The 19,530-nt window shown below is 49.8% G+C and overlaps 1 protein-coding gene across 8 annotated transcripts in view; it reads right to left on the bottom strand.

Annotated features, from left to right (window-relative positions):
• ISG20 (interferon stimulated exonuclease gene 20) overlaps positions 1-19,530 on the bottom strand; it is a 44,114-nt gene that overhangs the window by 18,389 nt on the left and 6,195 nt on the right. For 3 of the 8 annotated variants that reach the window (XR_010317375.1, XR_010317376.1, XM_064267113.1), the window contains exon 3: positions 15,309-15,509. Coding sequence is in view for 4 of the 8 variants with exons in the window: in XM_064267113.1 (XP_064123183.1) it covers positions 15,309-15,509 (201 nt within the window). In the remaining 4 variants the exon portion in view is untranslated. The other 5 variants (XM_064267111.1, XM_064267112.1, XR_010317377.1 and 2 more) reach the window with 4 other exon arrangements.

Raw genomic sequence — 19,530 nt, 5'->3', positions numbered from 1 at the left:
AGCAACATCATGATAAAAGGAGAAAAGACTGAAGTTGTCAAGGATTTCATTTCACCTAGATCCACAATCAACAGCCATGGAAGCAGCAGTCAAGAAATCAAAAGACGCATTGCATTGGGTAAATCTGCTGCAAAAGACCTCTTTAAAGTGTTGAAGAGCAAAGATGTCACCTGGAAGACTAAGGTGTGCCTGACCCAAAAAAAAAAAAAAAATGCCATGGTATTTTCAATCGCATCATATGCATGTGAAAGCTGGACAATGAATAAGGAAGACCAAAGCAGAATCGATGCCTTTGAATTGTGGCGTTGGCGAAGAATATTGAATATACCATGGACTGCCAGAAGAATGAATAAATCTGCCTTGGAAGAAATACAACCAGAATGCTCCTTGGAAGCAAGGAAGGTGAGACCGCGTCTTACATACTTTGGACATGTTGTCAGGAGGGATCAGCTTCTGGAGAAGGACACCATGCTTGGCAAAGTACAGGGTCAGTGGAAAAGAGGAAGACCCTCAACGAGGTGGATTGACACAGTGGCTGCAACAATGAGCTCAAGCATAACAACGATTGTAAGGATGGCTCAGGACCGGTCGGTGTTTGTTCTGTTGTCCATAGGGCTGCTATGAGTCAGAACCGACTTGATGGCACCTAACAACAACAACAACAATTGTTAGATGCATATATGTTCATGTTTTTTATGTCTTCTTGATCTTTGTTCCTTTTATCAATTCATAACATGGTCCTACGTCCCTTATGATATTTGTTTCCTCAAAATTTCCTTGTCAGAATTTAAATTTGTAACCCAGACTTTACTAGATTTTCTAAAATATCTTTCTCCATCTCTTTTTTTGCTATCACACCTAAAATTTACACATTTTCTAATAAAATATTTCAATTTCCTTGCTAATCAAAGTGATAGTAGAATCACAAGAAACAAAAATACCTTTGACATACAATTGAGTCCTCCAGTTTTGTTGAAAAGTTCACAGAAAATTCTTGTTGGTTGATTTGGTTTAGCCTCATTGTTACTCAGCAATCTTTTTTCTGGTCTTATTGATCCCTTATTGAAATTCCCTTGGAGGATAGTCCAAATGTTCTATTTCCTTCAGTGCAATTACTCCCTGAGAAATGATCTTCTAAAGGACCGACAGATGCATGGAAAACTAAGTCAAACAAAAATCTGAGATAATTATTGTCAAGAAACAAAAGAAGTTTAAAAATAAGAGTATATTGCTCTTTTGTCAGTATTTACATAGTCTTAACAGTGAACGTTGATTTGACAAAAAATGGTGATATAACCATTTTGAAAGGATGAGAAGAGGATAAACGTGTGTGTGCCTGCCTATAATCTCCATATTTCATAGGAGTAAGTCAGTAGATAATATTCCAAAAAGGAAAACAAATATGATATCAGCATGCTATTTAGCAATATAGAGACAACTACTAAAAGAAAGAATTACGGTGTTGGTGAAGAATATTAAATGTATCATGGACTGCCAGAAGAAGAAACAATCTGTCTTGGAAGAAGTACAGCCAGAATACTCCTTAGGAAGGAGGATGGCAAGACTTTGTCTCACGTACTTTGGACATGTTATCTCTGGAGAAGGACATCATGCTTGGTAAAGAGTCAGCAAAAATGAAGAAGACTCTCAGCGAGATGGATTGACACAGTTGCTCCAGCAATTAGCTCAAACATAACAACAATTGTGAGGATGGCGCAGGACTGGGCAGTGTTCCGTTCTGATGTACATAGGGTCACTAAGAGTCGGAACTGACTCAACAGCATCTAACCATGCCACCATCAGAAGAAAGAGTTAAATGAGTTGAAAGTGGTTTCCTTTGGGTAGCAGGTATAGGGTCAGACCATGATTCACTGCTTTTTTTCTTATAAGCCCTGTCATGTTATTTAACTTTAAAAAATTGCTCAGATACTTGATTTGTAAACGTTCACTTGAAGCTCAATAAAAGTTAATAAAAAAAAATTGCTCAGATATTTTTTTCAATAAAAATTAAAATAAACAAAATGCAACAAGGGGTACATGGTATGCAGCTGAGGAGAGGTATACAGGGGGCTTCAACTGTATTAACCCATTGCCGTCGAGTCGATTCGGACTCATAGTGACCCTACAGGGCAGAGTAGAACTGCCCCACAGAGTTTCCAAGGAGCACCTGGTGGATTCGAACTGCCAACCTTTTGGTTAGCAGCCGTAGCACTTAACCACTATGCCACCAGGGTTTCAACTGTATTAGTAATGTTTTATTTCTTAAATGATAGATACATGGGTATTTGGTGTATTATTTATATGCATCTCAAATATCTCAAACATTTATAATTATTTTAAACAGCAACATCAAAGCTATGCTATTCAGAGAGAATAACTGAAGGTCCCAATCAAGGAGTATAGACGAAGGTGAGACGGAGTATGAAGGCAGAAATTAGCCTTGGAAAGCAGGAAGAATAGTATCAAAGGAAGATGAGTTAGTAAAGATGGAGATAGAGATATTTTTGAGATAAATAAATTATGGTGTATTCACACAATGGAATACTACGCATCAATAAAGAACAGTGAGGAATCTGTGAAACATTTCATAACATGGAGGAACCCGGAAGGCATTATGCTGAGTGAAATTAGTTGCGAAAGGACAAATATTGTATAAGACCACTATTATAAGAACTTGAGAAATAGTTTAAACTGAGAAGAAAATATTCTTTAGTGGTTACGAGAGAGGGGAGGGAGGGAGGGAGGGTGCGAGAGGGATTTCCACTAATTAGATAGTAGATAAGAACTATTTTAGGTGAAGGAAAAGACAACGCACAATACAGGGGAGGTCAGCACAACTGGACTAAATCAAAAGCAAAGAAGATTCCTGAATAAACTGAATACTTCAAAGACCAGTGTAGCAGGGGCAGGGGTTTGGGGGCCATGATTTCAGGGGACATCTAAGTCAATTGGCATAATAAAATCCATTAAGAAAACATTCTGCATTCCACTTTGAAGAGTGGCGTCTGGGGTCTTAAACGCTAGCAAGTGGCCATCTAAGATGCATCAATGAGTCTCAACCCACCTGGATCAAAGGAGAATGAAGAATACCAAGGACACAAGGCGATTACGAGCCCAAGAGACAGAAAGGGCCACATGAACCAGAGATACATCATCCTGAGACCAGAAGAACTAGATGGTGCCCAGCTACAACTGATGACTGCCCTGACAGGGAACCCAACAGAGAATCCCTGAGGGAGCAGGAGAGCAGTGGGATGCAGACCCCAAATTCTCATAAGACCAGACTTAAGGGTCTGACTGAGACTAGAAGGACCCCGGTGGTCATGGCCCACAGACCTTCTGTTGGCCCAGGACAGGAACCATTCCCAAAGCCAACTCTTCAGACACGGATTGGACTGGACAAGGGGTTGGAGAGAGATGCTGGTGAGGAGTGAGCTTCTTGGATCAGGTGGACACTTGAGACTATGTTGGCATCTCCTGCCTGGAGGGGAGATGAGAAGATAGATGGGGTTAGAAGCTGGCAAAATGGACACGAAAAAAGAGAGAGTGGAGGGAGGGAGTGGGCTGTCTCATTAGAGGGAGAGTAAATGGGAGTGTGTAGCAAGGTGTATATAAGCTTTTGTGTGAGTGACTGACTTGATCTGTAAACTTTCACTTAAAGCACCATAAAAATTATAATTAAAAAAGAGAGAGATTTTTGAATTAGAGTTGAGGAAAGGTGAGAAATCACAAACTCCTCTTCAGGAAATAGAGCTGGAGTTCTGGTTTTCAGCTGAAGATAGGGAGTTGGGGGTGGGTATCACTTTCCTGGGGCAACCATAGCAAATGACCACAACCCTAGTGGCTTAAACAACAGAAATGTGTTCACTCACAGTTCTGGAGGCCAGAAGTCTGGAACCAAGGTGTCGGCAGGGCCGTGCTGTCTCTGGAGCCTCTGTGGGGAGAGTCTGCTCCTTGCCTCCCCTAGCTTCTGGTGGCTGCCCGCGATCCTTGGGCTTCCCTGGCTTGCCGCTGCATCACTCCAGTCTCTGGCTCTGTCTTCACATGGCCTTTTCCTCTGTGTGTGTGTGGCATCTAATCTCCCTCTGCCTTTCTCTTATAATGACACTCGTGGTTGCATTTAGGGCCCACCTAGATAATCCAGGATTAGCTCTTCATCTCAAAATCCTTAACTTAATTACATCTACAAATACCCTTTTTCCTAAGGTAACATTCGCAGGTTCCAGCTAGGTGGTGAAATTTACGCTGGACTGGGCTCCCCTAAAGGTTGGCAGTTCTAAGCCACTTAGTGGTACCTTGGAAGAAAAGACCTAATGATCTGCTTCCATGAAGCTGACAGCCAAGAAAACCCTAGGGAGCAGTTCTACTCTATAACACATGGGTTTGCCATGAGTCAGAATCAACTCAATGGCAACCAACAACAACCATAACAGTTTCCACAACCACCCTCCGAGGTGGGCACTATTATTCCTATCTGGATGGACATTAGGGCTGCAAAGGCCCTCTGAGATTCATCTTGCCTGAGACAAGCTCAGAGAGGTAAACCCACTCACCTAGAGTCGAACAGGTTTTTTTTAATGGCAGAAAGAGACCAGAAACCTAGATCCTTTTCAGTTCATTGTCCTGCCCCTGAACCCCAGGGTAAAGAGAAGGCGAGCCCCATGTCCTAGAGATTTGCTGTGAGAAAGTTTTGCTTAATATTGGGTCCCTAGTAACACACCCACCACTCGTCTGTCAGTTTGTCATACTGTGGTGGTTTGTGTTGCCATGATGCCGGATGCTATGCCTCTGGTATCTCAAATACCAGCAGGGTTGCGCATGTTGGACAGGTTTCAACGGAGCTTCCAGACTAGGAAGAAAGGCCTAGAGATCTACTTCCAAAAGCTAGCCAGTGAAAACCCTATGGAACACTGCCTGATGCAGTGCTGGAAGGTGAGCCCCTAAAGGTTGGAAGGCACTCAAAATACACAGGGGCTGCAACAATGGACTTGAGCATATGAAAGATTGTGAAGGTGAGGCGGTACTGAGTAACGTTCTGTTCTGTTGTACGAGAGGTTGCCGTGAATCGGAGCTGACTCGATGGCAGCTAACAAGACGAAGCAACAAATGAGGAGCCACAATCTGTCAAGTTGGAATGTTTCTTCCAGCCACAGCCTAAGGGGTAGGTACAACAGGGCAGGGATAAAAGAAGCTGTCTTAGTGGAAGACACAGAAACAACCTGGCCTGGGGCAAGAGCACCCGTCTTAACACTAACCCTGGGAGGCCGTAATTATTTTCCCCAGTCTACAGATCAGGAACCACAGACCCAGGAGGTCATTGCTTGGCATCCCCCAGCCAGGACACAGTGGAACCGGGGCTGAGCTCCAGTCTGCTGCCTGCAAGACCCTGCCCTGTCCCTGTGCTGCTCCACAGCCAGGCCCCTGGGGTTTCCCAGAGGATCACCAGGTTTTGTCACTGTCTTCTAGCCTGTTCACGTCCCTTAGAAGAGCCTAGCTCAAATAGAAAGGGTTTTGATTTTAAGTCTGCCCCTCCTTTCTCTAGACGCCAAGAAACCCCAAGCCAGTTAGTTCCTTATGCAGTTACACTGAAAACAGCCAGGCCCAAGCCCCGGGCACAAGCTGTTCTGCCAGAGGTAGGGTCTGGATAGGGATCAGTCATGCAGAGTTGCTCCAGCGCCCCCTGGAGGACGCGGCTGGGACTGAGCTGGGACTGGCTGGCAGCGCTGAGTCTGTCTGTCCCCTCTGTCCTACCACTAAACGTGAGGAAATAGAAGCGGGGGAATGAGGAGCCAAGGTCATCCAGCCCTGAGCGAGGGGACCAGCTCAGTGTCGTAAACCAAGGGACCCGTCCGGTGTTCCCTGGGCCTCTCCTTGTGCCTGGGAATAGACGCCAGCAGGGTTCTGCCACGAAACACACACCGCGGGACTCCAAATCAGGGTGCTGGGGCCAGGCCAGGGTTTTCCTTTCCCTCCACGTCTCCGCAAAGCTACTAAGAACCCTCTCTTCCGCCAGCAGGAAAAGCATACGTTCTTTCCATATAGAGGGGAAATTGTTCCGCCAGTGAGTAAGCCTCTTGGCAGCGGAGCCGCACTGGCCCGCAGCGCGCTGGGCAGGAAGCGGGAAGCGTCAGTCACCAACCCTGGCACTAGGACGGGCTGGCTGCACCCCCTGGAGACAATGGGCCCCGAGGGTGGGGCCAGAACAGTAGGAGAGCAGGTCCGGGGATGAGCCGGAAGACCGCAGACCAGGGGAGGGGGAGCAGGAGGACATTTTCCCTGAATAAAACCACTTTTCTCCACCCAGGCTGGGGCTGGGATGGAGGAAGGAGGGAGGGCAGACCAAGGGGTTTGAGGGGCAGGGACACTTTTCCAATCTTCACACTCTGCTGCCCTGGAGTCTGGGTCAGCAGAAAAGGGGTCTGAGTCAGAGGTGACTCAGGTGTGCCCAACAAGGCAGGGCTGTTTTTTAGACTCGTTTCCGGCCATCCTCAAGTTCTTGGTGCCTGCTGGAGTTAGATGGCAGAAGGTGACTCCTGTCCCTGACATCTCAGTTTCTCTTCCAGTGCCACATGAGTGGGCAGGTCTTCCTGGGCCGGAGGACACCGCTCTTCCCCTTGGATCAGCTGGTCCTAGACTCTCTTTTCACCTTCTCCCTATTTGTGGTAACAGGTCTGTTAAGCACTCACTGAGCATGTGGGTTGGGGGGAATAGAAGAGAAGGGACAGGGAAGCCAGGGTGTTGGGACAGGTGGGTCAGCTGTCAGTGGGGCAGAGGAGAAATGGGGAGGGAGTTCACATAAGTAGAAAATGTTGAAGAAATTGGGAGGAGTCCCTGGGCGGTGCAAACGGTTAACTGCTTGGCTGCTAACTGAAAGGTTAGGGGTTCAAGTCCACCCGAAGTTGCCTCAGAAGAAAGGTTTGGCGATCTGGGTTTTTAGACTCAGGTGAACTTCCCTGGTACACAGCACTTCATGTGTGTTGTTACAATTGGTTGTTGAAGGAATTAAGTGTATCTTGTGTGACTCCACCAGGAGAGGACCCTTGGAAGCTTGTGCCTGGTTTCCTCCGGGCTTTGCCTCATGAGCCTTTTCCTTTTGCTGGTTTTGCTTTGTATCTTTTTGCTGTAATAGATCATAGCTGTGAGTACAACTAAAAATCAAACAAACTAAAAAAACCTAGGGGCACAGTTCTGATATGTGTGGGCCACCATGAGTAGGAATTGACTCCATGGCAACTGCTTTTTTTGTCATTGTTATTATCACTTATTTTATTTTGGTTACCCGGAAAGTCAAATACTCAGGAGGAGAGGAGGAGGTAGAGGTGAAAACCAACTTCAGACGTATGACAGGTCACAGTGTGTGAGTGCGATTGGTTTGATCCTGGGTGGGAGTTGCAGGGGGGCTAGACAAGGAGGTTCCAGCGCTCCAAGGAGGGCTTTCGAAGGCAGTGGATTTTCTGTCATTGGGCACATGTGGGCCCCTAGTTGAGAGGAGTCAGGTATCAGATGGGAGTGGAACTACAGCTAAGATCTCAAATTAGTGGCCCCTGGGCCAGACACAGCCCTGAAGACATGTGTCTACTGGCCAGCATTTCTGCACAGCTGCCATCAACTGGGCCTGAGTGACACTTGCCCACTTCAGATGGGCATGCACTCCTGGGTCCTGAGGCACATCAGACTGGTTCATCATTATTTTACTGGACTGGTCCCTTAGGGATTGACGTGTGTGACCCTTGGAGTAGAGCCCTTCATTCCCTGACCACACTCTCTTCTCCTTCTGGAGGTTCACTCTGGAGGCCCACCTGGGGTGGGAGGAGGAGACAGTACATTATAAGATGCAGGCTCTTCCCCTGTGCTCAGGTGAGACCAGGTGGCACGGGCTGCCCTCCCCTTACTAGGACTGTAAAAGCTGGGATGCCAGACAGAGCTCCCACCTGCCTAGGAAATAGTTTCCTCCCCCACCCTTACCCCACTCCAGATGCAGATTATCCAATAAGCAAAGTAAGCACAGGCTTACTTGTGCTTACTTACTAATCTGTAGTGAACTATTTTACATGGGCTTCGCCATGCCACATTGAAATGAAACCCATGTAAAATTGTTCACTAGATTAGTAAGTAAGCACAAATAAGACTGTGCTTACTTTAGTTATTGGATCATCTGCCCCTGCCCCACCTCCACACTGCCAGGGCACTTGGGACTTCTACCATGGTCTCCAGAAACCACTCACTCCCCGGCCTTCCTGGCCCCAGCAGATACAGTCCCCCAGGGTATCTAGAACTCTGGAGAAGGGGACCCAGGTCAGGAGGAGCGTGAACCGAAGAGAAGGGACAAAGTGAGCAAGGTAGCCTCTGTCCCTCCCTCCACAACCCTCCTGCCAGGTCCAGGAGGGAGGCCAGGAAAGTATCCCGGCTGCAGTAGGTATGAAGGGGTAGGACTGGGGACAGATTAATGTGGGGAAGCAACGTGCGGGAACTAAACGGTTTGGGAAGGAGAGACTGGAGGCCAGGCAGTGCCAGGAAGCCCTGTGCACCTTCTCCCTGTGTGCCTGGGGTGGAACCTGACTTGCACTTTTCAGAAACGAAGGGTGGAAGACCAGAAGGGAGTGGCATCCCGGGACAATGAGATTCTACCTGATATCTGTTCAAGCTGCTGCAGATTTCAAAGTGGTTCCACTTTCCTGGTCCCGTTTGCTCTGGGAGTTGGGACTAATACCATTTTACAGATGAGAAGACTGAGGCAGATGATCCTAGCCACCCTGTAACAGCCCAGTTCCTGGGAGTTTACTGAGAGGAGTCCCAAGGTGGAGCAAATGATTAATGTGCTTGGCTGCTAACTGGAAGTTTGGTGGTTCAAGTCTGCCCAGAGGGGTCTAGCAAGAAAGGCCTGGCGATGTACTTGTGAAATATCAGCCCTTGTAAGCCGTGTGGAGCCCAGTTCTACTCTGGCACACGTGGGGTCCCCATGAGTTGGAATTGACTTGACAGCAACTGGTGTTTTGGCTTTCTGAGCACTGCCCACCTCATCATCATCAGACTGCCACAAGCAGGTGTGCTGGGCATGACAGAGGTCGGAGCTGGACTTGGTTTCCTCACCTGCAAAGTGGGAAAATAATCACCCCCACTCAGGGTTCCTGGGAGGACTAAGATTACCTGAGTGACGCATGAGCACAAAGCTGGTCCCACAGCAGCCACTTGACAGGTGCCATCCTCCCTTCCCTGGCCCTTCACGACTATGCCTGAATAAACCTAACGTTTGCAAGCATCAGCCTGGATTGTGTTGGGGGTCCAGCTGGGTAGGTCAGGGGTAGAGAGGGGGAAGCCCAAAGCAGCTCTGTACTTTTATTATGATCAGTAGTGGTGGGTGCTGTTTCCCAGTGTGTACCACACACCCAGTGCTGGGTATGAGATCACCAACCTCTGCTCAGCCCCTTTGATGGATGAGGACAACAAACTCACCGAGGTGAGACTCTGCCCACCGTCACTCAAGCAGGTGTGGAGCCCAGTCTGCCTGTCTCTGAAGCTGGCACTCTTTCCAGGCCCTCAATGTCTGTGCCTTTTACGTGATTGTTTTTCACTCAACTGAAAAACTGCCTGCACAGTAGACACGGAGCCCCCTCCACATGCCCCCCAGCCCAATGTTGGGGGCGGAGCCAGTAGCATACAGTGCTTTCTGGGGTTCACGACCCTCGCTCTGGCTTCAGCTTCCCTCCAGCTGCCTGGGAGGCGGGGGTGGGAGATGGGGCAGTGGGGAATGGAAAGGTTGGGGATAGAGGGGATGGAGGAGGGGGTGCCTCTTCAGGCTTTCTCTCGCCTTGGGGCATCGAGCATCCCAGCCTGAAGCAGGAACTCGGGTTAAAGCTTTCCTATGGGAATTCTTCTTCTTTGGGAATCCTGGTTTGTCTCTCCTTTCAAGCAAGCCTGAAGTGCTGGAAAGAACCTTGGACTGGGAGTCGGACAGCCTGGGGTTACCTCCCAGGCCAGGCTTGCATCGCTGTGTGACTCAGGGCAAGTCCCAGTGCCTCTCTGAGCCTCAGCTTCTGAGGCTGACTGAGGACAGCCTTGAGGGTCCTGCAAGCTGCGCCCTTAGGCATATTTGAAGAGAGCCCTTCACACCCCATCCAGAAGTGTTCCCTAGGTTTGCAGTAAGGTGGACAAATGGCCCAAGCGCACCCCCTAGTGGCCAGTCACGGCCAGACATGGAAGGTTCATAAAAATCATAAAACAGCAGATGGCTGAATCATGATCCCAAGACTCCGGAGATAGGGTGGGAGAGAGCAAGCTGCTCCTCCTAGGCCTCCAGATGTTGGAGAGAGCCCCCCACCCAGGTTCCCAGAGGTCTGTGGTGCCATTATAAAGCACAGTCTGAGTGAAAAGAGGAAGCCCTGGCTGGTGCAAACTGTTAACACCCTCATTTTGCTAACCAAAAGCTTGGAAGTTTGATCTCACCCAGAGGTGCCCTTGGAAGAAAGGCCTGGCTTTCTACTTCTGAAGTATCAGCCATTGAAAACCCTACAGAACACAGTTCTACTCTGACACACGTGGGTTGTCATGAGTCGGCATTGACTCCGTGGCACCTGGTTTTACTGGTTTGGGATCAGGCAAATCTGAATTTGAATCCTTTAGTTCCTCAAGCTCCCCTCATCTGTGTAGTGGGGTTATTTAGGACACATCTTGTGTGACCAGAGACCTCTCTGTACAAGCAGGCAGCCAAGGGAGACAGCAAAGAAGTAGAAGTCCACCCCTGGAGCGCTGAGTCCCTTAGGCAAGTGGCTCTCAACCTTGGCTGCACATTGCAATCCCCTGAGGCTTAGGCAGTGATTCTCAAAGTGTGGTCCACGGATCAGCAGCATCAGCATGAACCGGAAAACTTGGTAGAAATGCATATTTTGGGCTCCACCCTAGGCCTGCTGAATCAGCACTAAGGGTGGGACCTAGCACTGTGTGCTGTAAGGATCAATCCAGGTGACTCAAGTGTGAGACACTGGGCTTGGATATTTGCTTAAACAGAACTTGAAGTGATTCCAATGTCCTAGGCATCAGAATCACCCATGAAAGTTTAAAAAATGACAGATGGCCAGGCCCCACTCCTGAAATTCTGGGTTAGTGGATATGAAGTGGGACTCAGGCACGATTAAGACAACGGTTGGTTCCAGTGAGCAGGAACATTCTGGGGCAGACGCTTCTCCCCACACACTGTGCCCTACCCACAGACGGCTGTGCAGGTGATCTAGGGAATAATAACTCGTTATTAACGTGTGGTGGGTGCTGCAGCTATGATGGAGTCCGTGGGTGGTACAAACAGTTAACATGCTTGGCTATTAACTAAAAGGTTGGTGGTTCAAGCCCACTTAGAGTTGCCTTGGAAGAAAGGCCTGGTGATCTACTTTTGAAAAATCAGCCATTGCAGGCCCTACGGAACACAGTTCTACCTGTCACATAGGGTTGCCATGAGCTGGAACTACTTGACAGCAACTGGCAATAAGCTACAACAGGCATGGTGCTAGGGGCTTTGTGTGCAACATTTCATAATAACCCCAAGTTGTTACAATCTTCACTTTACAGATGGAGAACTGCGGCACAGAGACATTAAATAACTCACTCTAGGTGACACAGTTCATAAATGAAAGGGCCAGGATTCCAACCTAGTTCTACTTAACTCCAAGTCCACTGCCTTTGCCTCCTCGTTTTACAAACGAGACTTGCTCAAGGTCACTGGGGTGGCACCCATCATGCTTCCTGTACCTTTGATTGGAAGCTCACGAGTGCCATGGTACCAACTACAAGATGGAGTGAGTGGACCTCCAAGCCAGGTGCCACCTCCAGGAAACAGTGCCTCCCTCTGGGCATAAATGCAACAAAAAAAGAGAGGCAGAGGGAGGGCTTATTAATGTAGTCATGTGCCACCTTGATTCTGGGAGCTTCTTGGACCCACAGGATTCATGTTACCGAGAAAACATGCTTCCCCACCTCCTCGGCACATGTCTTTGTTCCCCTCTCAGTATCCTGCAGACTGCATTCCCTCCATCATTTACCTAGCTCAGAGAGAAGAAAGCAAGAGACAAGCAGAAGATCCAAGGACTGAGTAGAGAAAATATACAGCCATTTTACTACTAAAGATGCATTTTCAAAAGCATGAGAGTCGCTGCCCCTGAAGAGGTAAAGGTCTCTGGTCCCTGTGGAAGGGGCTGGATTGAGCTTCAGCCCAAGACATCCAGGCTGGGCTGCCCTCTGCGGGCCCGGATTCGCAGGGAGATTTGGTAGAGCTCCATAGTTGCCTTCGCATCTTCCACTGAGCTGTGTCCCATCAGGCTGTTCTGCAGACACAGGTACAGGGTAGGGACTTGGTGGGGGGCCTGAATCTAGAACCCCGGGGTGGGAGAGCCGGGGGAACACAGCTCAGGCCTGGCTGCATTCTCTGGGTGTCCCTCTGTCAAGAGAGGCCTTCCTTGCCTCACAAGGGCTCCTTTTCCAGACACTCCGGATTGGGTGCTGGGGACACCTGGTGAGATTCTCCTCGTTGCCATTACTTATTCCATATTATTAATAAGCAAGTAGACAGAGTTGAAGGAGCATTGGTGGTGCAGTGGTTAAGCGCTCTGCTGCTAACCGAAAGGTCTGTGGTTTGAACACACACGCTTGCCCCACAGGAGAAAGATGTAGCAATGTGCTTCCGCAAAGATTACAGCTTTGGAAACCCTATGGGGCAGTTCTCCCCTGTCCTACTGGGTCACTGTGAGTTGGAATCAACTTGGTGGCAGTGAATTTGGTTTGGGTAGACAGTGTTGTGGCCCTGGCTGGCATGTGGAAGGGCACCTGTCCCATGCACTGGGCGCTGAGCTAAGTACTTCACATGTGGGATTTCCATGAATCCTCCCCTATTATAGCCTCGCTACTATAGATGAGTAAAAAGAGGCACAGAGAGGCTACCCGCTCTCTTCCACTCTGTTCTATGGAGAAGGAAGCTGAGGACCAAATCAGAAGGAACTTCCAGAAGCAGAAGACGGCATGAGCTTCCTTCTCCGGTCATCAGCAGGATTGGGAGACGAGGACAGGGGCGGTGGGGTTTGAAAGAGCCCAGGATTTGGAGTCAGACCCAAGTTCAAATCCCAGTTTCCCTCTTACAAGCTGGGCTGTGAATATGGATGGGCAAGGTCCTTTCGTCTCTGGGCCTCGTTTTCCTCTTCTGTATAATGGACCTGATCGGGCCTCCCTTAGAGGATTGAACTATAGAATGCTACGTCCCTCCTCTCAAGGATTTCCTGACTGTAGGAAGGCCCTTTCCCTTCCTTGTGTGGCGTGGTCCACCGTGTGGGCAGCTTGTAGCTGGAGCCCGCAGCTCCAATACGATTATTGTCTCCAAAGGGAAACAGGCCCCGGACGTAACACCACCCCACAGTAGCTCCAGTGTCACATGGGTGTGTTCTGGCTGCAGCAACCAGCAATGCCAGGCCCATATGCAAAGGGCTAGGGCAGGTCTCTAGGGGCATTGATGCAGGCAGGAGACATGGGGCAGGGCTGGGAACCCTGGCACAGCCAGACTTAGTGAGCCCAGGGGTAAAAGGACAGAGCCCGAGAGGGGGCCCAGGCCCATAAGGGACCCTGAGTCAGGCTCAAAGCCCCCAGAACCAGGCCCCAGACTGACAGCCACGAGGTAACAAGGGCTCCAAGGAAACCTCAGACTGGTCCTTCTGTGCCAGAGGCTAAGAGAGGCCCCAGCTCAGACCCATTCCCTGCTCCGTATAGCCTCCCTCCCAGGCACCCGGTCAGGGCAGCACTCTCCTCCAGGCTCTGCTCACGCTCCTCCTCTCCCTGGGTGGCCCTCTCCCGGTTATCCTGACTAAGACTTCTTGTTCAAACTCAGTTCAGATCAAGCCTCCTCCCCTGCCACCCTGTGCTCCGTCCCTGCCCCAGGGCCCTTCCTGCCATCAGAATTCCCACAGTGAGTGATAATGATCTGATTATGGGCCACCTTCTCATTCCACCAAACTCACCTGTGTCCCCAGCACCTGACCCCTTAGTTGGCACAGAGCTGTTGTTATTTGTCATCAAGTTGATTCCAACTCATAGCGACCCCATGTGTGCAGAGTAGAACTGCTCCACAGGGCTTTCAAGGCTGTGGCCTTCTGGGAGCAGATCGCCAGGCCTGTCCTCTGAGGTTCCTCTGGGTGGGTTTGAACCATTTACCTTCCAGCTAGTGTTCGAGGGCTTAACAATTTGTGCCGCCCAGGACTCCAGGGTAACCAAGCCAAACCCATTGCTGTTGAGTCAATTTCAACTCATAGCGACCCTATAGGGTAGTGCTCAATAAACAGCTGTGGGCTTGAAAGGTCCCCACCAGAAGCAGCAGGCTTTAGTGTCTGCCTCTGCCCTGTCCCCCCCAGTTAGACCAGCCTACTGCACTCCTTTGCCCGGGGGCTTTGGGAGCCTGCTCTGCCTGCAGCCTTGCAGGCCCCCCCAGAGCAGCATTCAACCAATGGCTAATGGGAGTTGATACATAAATACCCCAGCTCCCTGGGCCCTCTTATGGGACAAATCCAAGGTGTGTGATTTGCACCATTTTCCAGAGTTCCCTAGTGGGATTAAGCTGCAATTTTCCATTAGGTAATTTCTCCAGTAGGATTAAGCTCCAATTATCCAGTGGGTAATCCTTGAGTGGCATAAACAGTTAGGCTCTTAGCTACTAACCGGAAGTTGGCTGTTCAAATCTACCCAGGGGCACCTCAGAAGAAATGCCTGGAGATCTACTTCTGAAATATCCAAACCAAAAAACCAACCCAGTTGCCATGGAGTCAATTCCAACTCATGGCAACTCCATGTGTGTCAGAGTAGGTAGGACTGCTCCATAGGGTTTTCAGTGGCTGCGGTGCAGTTCTACTCTGACACACATGGGATCACCATGAGTCGAAATCAACTCAACAGCAACTGTTTTTGTTTGCTTTTTTTAATCCACTGGGTAACTGATTTCATTAAGAAAACAAAAACAAAATCCTTTACTGGGTGCCTTCCCTTCCCTGTCTCACCCTCATTCTCCTAGGGTTACCTCTCACGTTTCTTCCACTTGGATCCTTGTCTTGTGGTCTGCCTCTGGGGGAGCCCAAACAAAGGGAACCTCTCTCTCACAAGCACTCAGATTCTCAGGAGAATGGGGAAGAAAGTGAGTGCATCTTTGGCGCCAAATATTTGCCCTGGGCCATTGGGAGTTCTTAGAGGACCAGGCCGCTAAGGAATGCCTTGCCGGGTGCCTTGCCCCATACTCCTGGTCAAGGCACCCCCCAGTGGCCCAGCCTGTGAGGGGAGAGGTAGATACACACCTGGATGCACCTCTTGAGGAGGCGCTCACTCAGCACCCGGAGGGAGACTCGCCTGCAATGGCCCAGGTTGGCCTGGCGCCTCAGCAGCATGTCCGTGGATGTGTCATAGATGCTGTACCTGCTCATGTCCTCTTTCAGTGCCTTGAAGTCGTGCTTCAGGTCGTGGCCCACCACCAGCTTGCCTTTCAGGAGCTGTAGGATCTGGCCAGGAAGACAAGAAGACATGTGCCCCCCATGCGTCACCTGGGGCCTCTGGGTGGATAGTGCAAATGTGGTCACAGGGCTGTCAGAAGCAGCCTTCCTTGACTTGCTGTATGCGTGACATAGGGCAAATCACTGGCCTTCTTTGGGCTTCAAACTTATCATTCATAAAATGCAGAGATTGGATCATGTCCCTGCTCACACTCAGTAGTTTAGGTCTGTACCAAGTGACCTTGACCGCTCAGATGTGTGACAGGCTGTACACCCCTTAGATGTGTGCCTGGACCCCTTAGTTGTGTGACAGGCTGTATACCCCTTAGATGTGTGCCTGGACCCACAGAGCACTTGCCATGCCATTATGTCATTTAATCCTTTGAACAACCCTGTTGTGGTAGACAGATAATCCTCCCCCACAAAATGTCCATACCCTAATCTCCAAAGCCTGTGACATGTCAGGTCACATGGCAAAGGGAAATTCAGGTTTCAGGTGGATGTTGTTGTTGTTGTCTTTGTGTCGATTCAGACTCATGGCAACCCTATATGACAAAGTAGAACTGTCCCATACAGTTTCCTAGGCTGTGACCTTTATTAGAACAGATAGCCGCATCTTTCTCCCCTGAGGCCACTGGGTGGGTTTGACCTACCAGCCTTTCAGTTAGCAGCTGAGCGTTTAACCACTGTGCCACCAGGGCTCCTTTTTAGCTTCTGTTGTTGTGTGCTGTCGAGTCAATTCTGACTCATAGCGACTCTACAGGACAGAGTAGAACTGTCCTATAGGGTTTCCAAAGCTATAATTTTTATGAGAGCAGACTGCTTCATCTTTTTAGCGTGGAGCAGCTGGTGGGTTCAAACTGCCGACCTTTGTCTTAGCAGCCAAGCGCTCAACCATTGTGCCACCATGAAGTTTGCTTAGTGACCTTAAAATAAGATTATCCTGGATTATCTGGGTGGGCCTTTTACGTGGAAGAGGGAGGTTGGAGTGGACGTGTGAAGAACTTCACCTGCTGCTACTGGCTTTGAAGAGGGAGGAAGGGGCCATGAGCCAAAGAATGCGGGCGGCCTCCGGAAGACAAAAACGCAAGGAAACAATTCTCCCCCAGAGTCCCCAGGAGCAGCCCAGCCCTGCCGACACTTTGATTTTAGCCTCGTAAGACCCATGTTGGACTTCTGACCTACAAAACTGTAAGATAATTAAACTATTTTCAAGTCGCTAAGTTTATGATTTTGTGACAGCCATCCTAGAAAACTAATATGCCAATGAGGGAGGGCCACTTTTAACTGAATTTTACAGATGAAAAACCTGAAACACAGAGACATGAACTCACTTGCCTAAGGTTACCATGAGTTTGAAACAAGTTCACAAGTTCCTGACACTCATCTCACCAATTCCCCTAATTCTAGTTCCTAATTCCCCTTGCCTTGAATGGGGGCTGCCTGTGTGACTCCTGAGGCCAGGTCAAAACAGGCCATAGGGCTTCCTCTTGGCTTGCTCTGTCTCCGTCTTTCTCTGTCTCTTGTCTGTCTTCTCTGTTTCTGTCTGTCTCTGTGTCTTTCTCTGTCCTTCTCTACCTCTCTGTGTGTGTCATTCTGTCTGTCTGTCTCTCTCTCCATCCATCTCTCTGTCTTGTCTTTTCCCCCGTTTCTCTCTTTCTCTATCTCTCGGGGCAGGTGCCCTGGGAGCTCTGAGCCAACATAAAAGAAGTCCAGCTACCTCAAAGCCACCATGCTGGAGAGACTGTGGGGAAAGGTCTCATGGAGAGAGATGCCCCAGGAGCCCAGCACCGACCACCCAGACACGTGCACCGCAAACCTTCCCAAGAGTCCAGCCCAGCCTGTTGATAGACGCCTCGGCTGATGCTGAGTGAGGCAGAGACAAGCTGTCCCTGCCAGCCCTGCCCAAACTGCAGGTGAGAGAGCAAAATAAATGCTGGCGTTGTTCTAACTGCTAAGTTTTGGAGTAATGTGCTAAGCCCCTGAGACAACTGGGACAGTCCCACAGCAGAATGGCAGAGCCAGGGTTCAAAGCCAGCATGCTGGACCCTGCGCACTTGTAACCACCTGCTGGGCTGGAAGAGCAGGCCTGTCCAGACCTCCATAGCCCACTGCCAGGCTGAGAGTGAGACCCCTCTTGCCTCCTCTCCCATGCTGACTTTATCCACAACAGGCCAGTTACCTTCCTTTAACGTGGCTGGAGATGGGGAGGACGGGAACGGGAAACCTGAACATAGAATTGGGGTGGCTACACCGGGGAAGGGGCAGGGCTCTGAGCTCATAGCCAATTCAGGACCACCTTGGGCCAGCTTTCTGGCAACCTTTCTTTCTCTTCAAGCACAGCCTGGGCCCTCATCTGCACCCCGGCAAGAGCCTTCGGGTGGTTAACACCTTCTGCATGCTGCTTCTCCTTCTAGATGGTTAGTGGCCTCCTGGGGCGTCATGTTGTCCCCTTACACACTCTCCTTTGGTGACCACAGGATCATTATTGCCATTATACTAAGGAGGAAGCCGAGGCCCAGAGAGAAGAAGTGACTTGTTCAGGTCACAGTGCTGGAAGCAGGGTCTGTCCACCCACTGTCCTGTGTGGGGACCCCGTCAGGTGGACTTCAGCCAGCAGGCAGTTAATTCCACCTGATCCCTGGGGAAAGCAAAGCACCAAATGAAACAGCGCTTCCCAGACTTCACTGTGCTCAGGGGAATCTTGCCTGGGGAATCTTGCTAAAATGTGGATTTGGACTCAGTTCTGGGACAGGCCTAGGATTCCACATTTCTAGGAGATCCCCAGAGTCCCTGGGTGGCACAAACAGTTAACGGACTTTGCTGCTAACCAAAAGCTTCGAGGTTCAAGTCTACTCTGGGGCACCTGGTGATCTACTTGTAAAAAATCAGCCATTGAAAACCCTATGGTGCACAGTCCTACTCTGACACACATGGGGTTGTCATTAGTCTAAGTCGACTCAATGGCAGCTATATTTGTTTGTTTGTTTGTTTTAGGAGGCTCCCTTGTGATGCCGATGAGGCTTTAGAAGATAACAATGTGGGGCCCATGACTGGTGCAAAAACTCGCTGCTGCTTTAGGGAACTCGTCGAGGGAGGCAGCAACCCAAGCCAGGCGCAGAAGAATGAGGAAGGGGCCGGCTGAGAAGGAGGTGGTACCGGATGGGTGGCTGTGGTTCACGGGCCTCTTCTCGCTGAAATCCTTTCTGTTTCTGAACAATGTGGCTTGTTTTTCATCTAGGCTTGGCTCAGGCCCAGTTCACACAGCCCTGAAGCAACTTGTCAGCTGCCCCCAGAGATGACCACAGGCTTTACGTCAGAGGACCAAGTCATCGTGATGTGGGTTCCTGGGAGATTCATCACTTCCTGAACCCAAGGGTGGGGCTGGGGGACCCTATCCCATCACAAAACCAAAAGGGAGAAATAAACTGAGAGGGGGGTAGATGATCAGAAGAAATGAAGAGGAAGAAAGGAAAAAGAACAGAACGGTCCATTTAGCAGAGTGATACCAACCACCCCTCAGGACAAAGATGATGGGTACTGGTGGGAAAAGATCCCCAGGGCTTGCTGTGTAGCCTCAGGGATATCAAAGATCCACTCTGGGCCTCAGTTTCTCCAACTGTAAGGTCAAGCCTAGACAGGTGGAGCAGCCAAGGCTCCACTGGCTTCCTGAGGTGGGAATGGGATGCCGGACCTGCCGAAGCCCAGGGAAGAGCGGGAAGGTGCCAGCTGGCTGGGCCCTGGGGCTATATGCCCTGCTGGCTGCCCAACCTGCCCTGAGTCAGCCTCAGGAGGCAGGTGTGTCAGACTTTGCCACTGTTAAATGCAAGGGGGTGGAGACACTCAAATTCCTGGAAAGAACTGAAGTGGGGCAGGGACAAGGGACATGTATTGATCTCCACTCATCAGCCCTGCACTGAGCCAGGTCATTTCCTTATCTCATCACGAGGCCTCTCAACAAAGATATTCTTAGTCCCATTTTACACAGGAGAGAGCTGAGGGTGGGAGAGGTTACGGGACTTGCCCAGGT

The sequence above is a fragment of the Loxodonta africana genome, chromosome 13 (genome assembly GCF_030014295.1).
Source record: "Loxodonta africana isolate mLoxAfr1 chromosome 13, mLoxAfr1.hap2, whole genome shotgun sequence".
In the NCBI taxonomy this organism is placed as follows: domain Eukaryota; kingdom Metazoa; phylum Chordata; class Mammalia; order Proboscidea; family Elephantidae; genus Loxodonta; species Loxodonta africana.
This window is presented reverse-complemented; position numbering and strand designations above follow the sequence as displayed.